Raw genomic sequence first — 10,231 nt, 5'->3', positions numbered from 1 at the left:
GTCTATAAATGTCATTCCGCTTATGGATTTATTTGTTTATTTTTATTTATTTTATTACTTTTTTTGTTATCCACATTTTACAAAACCAAATACAAGTTTTGAAACTAAAAGCAAATCAGCACATTCTTAGTAAAGATATGAATTCGGAACCTGCATCCGATGAGATTTGTTTCTTATTCAATGGATTTCAAATTTCCATTCCTTATTTGTGGATTTGCTAATCTGAAAAGTTTTGTAGAGTTTGGCGTCTTGAGAATAACTTCCGAACTGGAGGAAAACAAGGTTTAGGACAACTACCATCACACAACTCCATAGAAAGGGAAGAATAATTAGCGAGTGCATTTATACAAAGCATCATCAAGACGACAATTTGGAAGAAAAATTTTCACAACCAAAATGGTTTGATACAAAACATTAGTTCATCTCACACAAACCCTCCTAGTCATCCTAATCATCTCTTGTTCACTAAGTGTCGCCTATCACCTCACCTCTCTCTCACACGACGGGGGGGACTCTGTAATAAGCTGCAACGGTCTTGGGAAAAAACATCTGCCTTACTCCTTCAGCCTTGAGAATGGGAAAGATAATTGCTGAAGCACTCTGCACAGGTAATGCAACTTTCAATATGTAAGTATTTGATTAATATTTGCTAGCTCTTATTCTGGTTAAGTTGTTTTGAAATTTAACATGCTTTTAGCTTTCTGCATTAGCCATTAACAGACTGTTTGGCCAGCTCTTATTTTTCTAATTCAAGACTTGTAAAAATTGTGAAAGTAGAACTAATAAATGTTCAACTAGACTCCTATTAATCTCTGATAATGTAGCAAATATTTCATCCCTGTATCATAATCTTACTAATTTCTAATTCTATGGGTGCTAATTTACTAAACAATGTAAAACAATTTTTGAAACGTTAGTAAACAATTTGGTAGTGTTTTCAAGAAAACGAATGGATAAAAATTTGTTGATTTAAAAAGGAAAAAAAAAAGAAGTTGAATAGTGTTTAAATATAAATGTTAAAATTTTGAAACGTCAGTAAACAATTTGGAGATTTTTTTGGAGGATAAAAATCTCTGTTGATTTAAAAAGGAATAAAAAAGATAAATAACGTTTAAAATATAAATGCTCAATTTTTGAAACGTTAGTAAACATTTTGGTAGTGTTCTCAAGAAGACAAATGGATAAAAAATTGTGGATTTAAAAAGGAAAAAAAAGTTAAATAGTGTTTAAAATATAAATGTTCAATTTTTGAAACGTTAGTAAACATTTTGGTAGTGTCCTCAAGAAGACAAATGGATAAAAAATTGTGGATTTAAAAAGGAAAAAAAAGTTAAATAGTGTTTAAAATATAAATGTTCAATTTTTGAAACGTTAGTAAACATTTTGGTAGTGTTTTCAAGGAAACAAATGGATAAAAATTTGTTGATTTTGAAAAGAAAAAAAAAAAAAAAGAGTTAAAATGTATGAAATATAAACGTTCAATTTTTGAAACGATAGTAATCAATTTGGTAGTGTTTTCAAGAAAATTTGTTGATTTAAAAAGGAAAAAGAAGAAAAGGACTTTTGAAAAACAATTAAAATATTAGCTATTTGTCTTTCAAGTATATAACTATTCACCGCTCCCATCCTGTATTTTGAAAAACAATTCAAATATTAAAAAGAAAAGGACTCGAGAACCTATTTTTTTTAGTTTAAAAAATTCAGCATGGTTTCAGAGAAACTAACTTAAGATAGTACTCCAATGAAATCTTCGTAGATAGACGTAGGTATATGCACATACATTTTATCCTATTATTATTATTACCATCCTACTAAATTCTCTCTTTTTTCTTTTTTTTCTTTTTCTTAATGTTGATGTACAATTTATTATTATTATCATTGATCTTCTAGACATGTTTGAATTCTTATCACCTTTGGTGGGGATATATGCTTATAGATTAGTAATTTAATGCTTTGTCGAATTCTATATGAAATTGGCCTAAAATGTTTCCAAACCAAAATAAAAAAGAAGAGTTAGAAGCACTTACCGAAATTAACCTGGCTCCAATCCAGATGCGTTTGGGAGAAGGAAATGGGATCAGCAGCCGGCCAACACCGTATATTGCCACTGCGAAGAAATGGAGAACCAAGCTCAATGGGCGAGGGTTCAACCCAGAGAGTAAACAAACTGGTCCATTCGAGAAGATTCCACCCAGGCTCAAATAATCGAAGCAAGCCTGACGCATTTCCTTTCTAGCCTGATCCGGTGAGGCACAGAACACTTTGTAAAGGGCACCTGCCAACGTGTTTATCGTCGAAGCCACTGGCTGCAATTAAAGAATAAAGCAAACTCATTATAATTGGATAACTAACAACCATTCAGAAATTTTAACTTTAAAACATATCTAATAATTTTTAAAATTTTGAATTTTACTAACACACCTAAACGTTTTGATCAATTTTGTCTAAAAAAAAAAAAAAAAAAACATTTGATAGGTCGGACATTTCTGTTACTTTTAAAGTTACGGTCTATCTATTACAGGCGTTTTCATATTAGACATAAACTATGGACAAAAGAAGTGTTTTTTTTTTTTTCATTACTTTTAGCAAGAAAAAAAGGAACAAAAAGCAGACAATTGAAACTTACCTTGCGGAGAGTGTAGAATGCTTCAAGATACTTGCAGAGAGTGGGTGCATCATTCAGATCACGCAGAGGCTTGAGAAGATCTCTAAGAACAACAATGTCAGATAATGCAACGGTCATTCCTCCGCCAGTAAGAGGATGACGCATATTGAAAGCATCGCCCATCAATAGGGCTCCTGGAGTAGGAAGAGGATCTGCTGGCATACTTCTATTTGGCATTGTTCTTATATTACCCTTCTTATCAACAGCAGCTATGAAGGAATCATAAAGTTGAGGGGGAATCTGTGTATCTCAAACTTCATATGGTCATTAAATAGGTTCAAGCTCAATCGATAATGAATAGGGAGTTTAATATTGGTACCTGAGGAGCAACAACATTCTTCAAATAGTTAGCCATTTCACCGTTTGAAATGGAAGGAACTTTCTGCCCAGGCACATCCACCAGACAGCGGATCTCCGTACTGCTAATGGGATAGAACAAAATAGGAGAAGGGTCTGCTAGTATAACATGTCCGTGATTTGCATGAGGAAGGTCACAGTTCTCAAGTACAAGGCCAACAAAACAAGAGGGAACATCCACCTGAGAAGGATCCAAGTATTCAAAATCTTCTCAGCACATGGAACCGTATCTTAGTTCTTAACAAACCTATTAGCTTTGCATTAGATAAATATAAGAAGCGGCAGAACATGCATCTTCGTTATAAAGAATTGAAGGGTGTTTCGCACCTTAGGGTTACAAAGAGACCGTCGCAAATTTGAAAAGCATCCATCACAAACAATACTCAAGGGGGCATAAGCTTTCGTCTCTTGGCCAGATTTGTTTTTGTATTGCACACCTTTGATAATACCATTTTCCTCGAGCAGAGAAGTGACTGTTCCCTGCTCCAAGCGGACACTAGAAAGGTAGAGGAACATATTAATAAACGAATACATTACAAGTCCTAAATAAACCACAAGGACGTTGCTTAACAAAGAGAAAGATATTAGTATAATTGTTAACTCATCTTAATATTAGGATGTACATTAGGAAAAAGACAAATAAAAAGGTTTTATGAAGATTTAATTTCAATTATCAACAACAAGTGGTTAAATACGAGTCTAATTACAAAATGTTTCCCTAACGTGACTGAATCTTAGGGCATATATATCACTACTCCAGCATTAAATATAACGTCTCTTGTGAACATCAGAACCAAATACTACATATACGCTTTGACCGTCAAATCCGGGAATAAAACATGGTAATGGTGCAACATGATAAAAAGGGTGAATGGTTTTAGCGTTTCATTGCATCACTCTAATTTTGATAGGAATTATATGTAAAGCGGATGAAGATAATAAATGCAATACAGAAGAGGACAAGTATAGCTGTCGACACACTGCATGTAACAATAATGGTCAAACATATAAAAGGGAAGTAAGAGGAATTACTTGGACAGGGTTGCGGCCTTCTCACGCATCCTCTGAATGAAGCGCCCATTGTGAAAGCTCCTCCCAGACACATCTGAGTGAAATTTCTCCAAGGGGTATGACAGTCTAGTATCCTTCCCATCCTTGAAGAGAGCATAACCATACACTCGTTGGGCGTCAATATCATCCACGCAATCTGCATAGGAAACAGTATATCGACAATCAATTCTAATTTGCTAAAAGGCTCAGAAGAAAATCCTCGCCTAGAAACAGGATATTAATGAAGTAAACAAACCTTGAAGTCCCAACTCTGTTAACTTAAGATAGCCCCCAGGCTGTAATAATTCACCAACAATTCTGTCCGGTTCTGTCAAATCTCTTTCAATCACATGTACACGACGACCATCCTGTATTTCAAAAAATAATTTAAATATATAGCATCCAGTAGCAAAAGTTGAGTAAGTATTAAGGAAAAGTCATTTAGCATAAAGAAAATGACTAAACGATAGTTCATTGATTCTTTAAAATTTTCAACTACATATTGCTAACAGAACAACTATAAGCAAGGAGCACCAAAAATAGAATCCTACTCTAAGTGACAATTATCAGAACGAATGACAATGAGATGGACAGTGAAGAAATTAGTTTTCACAGCAGGCTCTAGATACATGAAACTGCCTTTTGTCGTACAAATTTTTATGGCAGCTGACCAACCAAAAAGTAGTACGATAGAAAGCAAACCGTCAGATTTGACACAATGACACAGCGGACTGTCTGCAGAATAGAAGTTCATCTTCCTTTTCTTTTGAGCCTTTTTTTATTCAGCCTCCACAATTGTCATCAAAATATTAAGTACTAAGGAAAATCTTAGAATTATCTAAAGTTATGCGTGGATATCTGTATTTATAAGAAGTGTTTCTGTGATGAAATATTTTCTTCCACGAACTTTCAAAAGAAGGAGAAGAAAAGGATAGATAAGTGCTTCTCTAAAAATCTCCAACTCTTTTCAGCGTTTTTTTCATTAATATTTATGCACAATAAAATACTTTTAACCATTTCAAAGAGATTTAGATAGCGAAAACCTAAAATCTCTTAAGAGTATTTGGAAAAAAAATACAGCCTCAAACAATAATTTATACTTTAAAAATCATCTACGTTCATGGATTTGAATTCATTTCACCAGTATCAAGAAGTAATTGATAAATCTGAAATAAAAATAAAAATTAACAAACATGTAATGTCCTGATAAGGTATTTCTATCAACAGTACTAATAAAAAGTGTTTCGTTCATGAAGACAACAAGATTGTCCATGAATCAAGCAATCGAACTTCAGAATCTGGCTATGTAGAGCCTCTGGATTAAAAAATACCTTCTCTCGAGAACATACAACTCTCAATAATGCCGAAATGCTTGTCCGCAGATTATAACCTCTAGGATCATAAATGAAATGACAAAATAGTTTTTAATTGAGAATACTCGATCTCCGACAGAATAAATTTCAATAAATTTACACATAATTTCAGAGCATGTTTCAGAATCCACTTGAGTTCCAAAATAAATAATCATATAAAGTACATTCGATCTGAGATTAGATAGGCGATTCCGGAGCAATAAATTGTTATATTGACCTCAGAACATACCGCCATGTGATACTCCCTTTGCGAATGATATTAGCTAACTATACCACGCAAACTTTCATCTAGAAAGAGAACCTAAGCGCAGATTATACATAAGCATATAATCCCTAAGCACATCATGTTGAATTTTAATTTTTCATTTTCTAATCGCTTTAATGCGACTGTCCAGATTGACATATTGAAGTGAAACAATCAGAAATCTCCATCCGTTTTCCACGCAAAATTTCAACAAGAGAGAGCGCTTTGTCTGAGAATAACGATACCGGACAAAAACCAGAAGTATAAGATTACCTTAGCGAGAGTATAGGCAAGAGCCGATCCGGCGACTCCGGCTCCGACAATGATAATGTCGGCGTCGCTGTTACTCGATTTGCATTCTCCATTTATAGTGGCGATATTCTTTAAGCTCTCACGCCTCCGTCCGTTCGAAACGCCGCAGTTTTTCCCGCCAAAAAAGAGATACAGCGCCACGACTCCGAGAACTGAGGCCAAGATCCAGCCTAACGCGCACTGATCCACCATTTTTTTCCGAGTACTGAACTGGCGACCTCACAGAGACCGCCAATGCGACGACGACAAGGACGAGAGCTCTTTTACTGTGAGAGCCTCCGAGTTTCCTCTCTTTTTCTCTTTCGGTCGTCTACTAATTATATATTCCCTCTGCGACTCTCTCTCTCCGCTGGCAAACCTTTACGCCAACTATGGAGTGTATAACGGAACCCCATAAACTCACCAGGAAAGGGGACCGCTTTTATACGCATCTAATCTTAATGAAAATTAATCCATGAGCCACGTGGCATTATAAAATTAAAATAAGATGCGCCTTCGGTATTAACCTTACTGCCAGCTGGACCACACCTAATTTCCAATTTCATCTCTCATTAAAAAATTATAGTTCTTAGTGGTGGGTTAGGAGTTATAAGAAAATGACATTTATTTAATTATAAGAAAATACCCTTCCTTATTTCTTTTTTGGTTAAATTAAGTAGTCTTTATAAATAATAATAATATTAATATTAATAGTCTTTTTGAAAAAATACGTCTAAATAAATAAGTTTTTTAAATTTTGATTTTGTACCCATAAATTTATATTAATTATATTATTAATTTTTTATAAATTTATAAACTTTTTAGACACAAAATTATAAAAATGTTCTGGAACATTCCCACCGAACCCTGTCAAACTGCCCTTTCTTTTGTTTTCTTATAAAAAGGAAGCTGGAAGAGCAAGTCGTATTTATTTATCTTATTTTATTATTATTATTATTATTATTATTATTATTATTATTATTATTAGCTAAGAGCAAATCGTATTTATTCATTGGAGAAAACATTCAACAAAGCACATGGCCGGCTCCCGAGCAACGATCGCCCGTAGCTATATAATAACTACAAGACCGTGGTCTGCAACAATCTAATCCATAGCATTTCATATTTTAAATATTTCTTGGTGGTTTTTATTATTTCTATTTTACTTCAATTTGCATGCGATTCCATTGAATATATTGGTAATTAAATATTCCTATCGTTCTTATCCGAGAACCAATAGAGAGAATCTTTACACTATGTTCGATCAAATTAATTATTAAAAATGCAAATAAAGTTTCGAAAAAAAATCATCATTATTGATATGTTTGAAACAGACAATAATATATCATTATAAAGATATATAAAGAATATTTGTTCGTAACCTATAGTATCAAAGTGGACTAAATGAATAATTTTATACCCAAATAATCGGAGGGATGTGAGGCATCTCATGAACTTTAAAGAGTCGTTTGGTTTACGGTTTTATTTATGATACTTGAAAAAAAAAATGTCTAAAAATAATGAATCAAATAAATATATCGGTTTAAATGATTAAAAACATATTTTAGAGTAATTTTAAACGCTAAAAATATATAATTTTGTCATCTAAGAAATGACCTTTTAAATAGGGGATAGATTGATAGGGAACTTTTGTAATGGGTCACCTATGAAAATCCCCGTAAGATTTGCCTAATTTATTGGTCCAATGAGCCCCAGTCCAAATACATTAGCCCAAAGACCAATTCGACCTTTATAGAGCCGGTCCAAATATTAGACCATGTGACAAACACAGAAAGTTGGTGTGTAGGTGTCCTGTCTTGATTCGTCTTTCTTTTGCTTCCGGTAACAGACCGGGCACGCTAAGTTTTCTCATCAAGTATTCTTCGACGAAATCGTTCGGCGGACCTCTAAGCTATAACGTACAGGCCATTGGCTGCTCCATCTTCAATCCGGAAGTCACGTCGGTTCCCGCGCCATTTTAACTCGACCTATTTTCCTCCGCTACGACCGGACCAATTTTCTCCAAAATTCACTAACAACGTCGGCCCAACCCCGGCACTAGTCAGCCCTTTCGCCCTGAGAAATGTGACTACTGTGAGCCCGTTGACACGAGGTGTGGGGTTACATGGCTCTTACGACTTTTCACAATGGCATGATATTGTCCATTTTAACCACCTCTTAATGGTTTTACTTTTGATCTATAGATACTATTTTTTACTTATAAATACACGATATCCTCTTAATTAATTAATTAATGTGGAACTTTCTCTTAACAATCTCCAACAATTGGATATTTCTTTCGGGCTTCAAAATTTGTTACGAACGTCGACGCCAATAAGACCCATAACCAAATTTTAACGAGCAAAATTCAGCTTCATGACATTTGATATATAGAGCCTTAAAATCTCTCGATTAATTACTAGAATGAAAATATTATATTTACTGTTTTTTTTTTTTTAATTTTGTGAAAGTTAGCATTGACATTTGTTAGAAAAAATTTACCCGTTGCTCTGTATGGTTGCTTTTACAATTGGGTGAGTAGGACCATTTCAATTTCCAATGGCTTATCTGTAATATGCTCCCTTGTCGCTTTAAGCAACGACCCTCCAAAATCTCTGGCACTTGCAGTATAAAACGTGACAAATAAGTCAATTTTGTTATTATTACTTATTGGCTTCTTACCAATCGACATTTTCCAGTAAATATCTTTAAACTTAATGTTACTGTAAAGTCAAGGCCAATCAATTTGTTTGAAATTTTAAAATTTGGTATTCAAACTGCCAAAAATACTCCATTAGCCCTTTTGACTAACTTTTCTAATGAATGTTTCGCTTTGTTAGATTCTTCCCGATACACATTAACGTTATTTGTGGGCTTCGCCATGTCTTCGTGGCAAACATTGCTGACGTTACGAACGTGAAATTGACATATGAGAGTATCAGAATGCTACATTCGATGCTGAAACTCGTTGATTGGTTATCGTTTTGGCAACTTCTTAACTACTGTTCTATCTTCGTCACTATGGCATCATAATGGTAATTTGTTTGGTTTGTTTTTATTTTTCTTTCTCATTACATCATTTCATTGTTATAAAGTCTTCTAATTGGTTGATTTAGAATAACTATTTAAACGCTTAAAAGTATTTGTTTTATATACATATAAATACAATTTTGAGTATTTAAAAAGTTCTTCCAAACATATACTTATTTTAACACGTCAATGGAACTAGATTTTACATTACCAAAACATTATGTCTTTGTTACCTTGTGCGTTTTCGGCCGTAAGTAGATTTTTAATCATTGCATCAATATGTAAAAAGTGAGGATTTAATCATATTTTGACGTATAGTTGGGAGAATTTGTGAAACTTTTATATTTTGAAAATCTTAATGTGCTTTAGTTAAGCATGTAGATATTGTCTTCTTTGAATTTTTTTTTTTTTTTTAAGCTTATTTTCAAAGTTTTTAAAACGCGTTTGCTAGGGAGAGATTTTCATACTCTTGTAAAGTATGTTTCGTTCCTAATCTCCAACTGAGGTGGAATCTCACAGTTCACCCCCTTCAGAGTCCACGTTAAGATCCCATATTGAATAGAGAGAGAAATGAGTGCTAGCAATGGCATTCGGCTCTGAAAAAGTGGATTGTGAGATCCTACGTCGATTAGACAAGGTAACAAAACATTTTTTTGAAAACCTTCGTAAATGTCTAGAACAGACAATATCTGCTAGTGGTGAGCTTGAGTTATTACAAAAAAATATCTAAGACAAATGAGGTTGATAGTTCGAACTTGTTCACATGGCAGACTAATAACATGGACAAGGTTCCTATTAGCTATTTCTTTGAGTATGACCTGGTCACAATTGAGCAATATCCACACTACTTACGTGGTCAATAAACCCGCTCAAACAATTGAGAATAATGTCACATCATAGCTGCAAAGAATGAGCCAATTTTTCGATTTTTGGTCGATCATTAACCGTGGTTGGGGTCTAGTTTGTAACGACAATACATAAGCAAACGTTGATGGATATATTGTGGGAACACTTGCTCATTAAAACTCAACTGGCCATACTCTTGCAGCCGTTGGGTGGCTCAAGATCCACCAGTTCCACTGTCAAGTCCCTTGTGCACTAAATTTCTGGGTCCGGTAGCTGCCAGGTTTTTGTTTTTAGCATGTTCTTTTGTTGGAAAATTAAAATAAATTATAGAGATGAAGAACTTCATTTTTTTTTTTTTTTTTTTTTTTTTTTTTT

The 10,231-nt window shown here is 33.9% G+C and overlaps 1 protein-coding gene across 1 annotated transcript; it reads right to left on the bottom strand.

Annotated features, from left to right (window-relative positions):
* Positions 1-283: 283 nt before the first annotated feature.
* LOC111788153 (squalene monooxygenase-like) lies at positions 284-6,380 on the bottom strand. The gene is made up of 8 exons (XM_023668388.1): positions 5,963-6,380; positions 4,329-4,440; positions 4,055-4,229; positions 3,350-3,518; positions 2,985-3,203; positions 2,627-2,905; positions 2,028-2,306; positions 284-600 (listed from the first exon to the last, which is right to left on the bottom strand). The coding sequence occupies exons 1-8, from the start codon at positions 6,191-6,193 to the stop codon at positions 496-498; spliced, it is 1,569 nt and encodes a 522-aa protein (XP_023524156.1). The 5' UTR covers positions 6,194-6,380; the 3' UTR covers positions 284-495.
* Positions 6,381-10,231: the final 3,851 nt, after the last annotated feature.

The sequence above is a fragment of the Cucurbita pepo genome, chromosome LG02 (genome assembly GCF_002806865.2).
Source record: "Cucurbita pepo subsp. pepo cultivar mu-cu-16 chromosome LG02, ASM280686v2, whole genome shotgun sequence".
NCBI classification, from domain to species: domain Eukaryota; kingdom Viridiplantae; phylum Streptophyta; class Magnoliopsida; order Cucurbitales; family Cucurbitaceae; genus Cucurbita; species Cucurbita pepo.
This window is presented reverse-complemented; position numbering and strand designations above follow the sequence as displayed.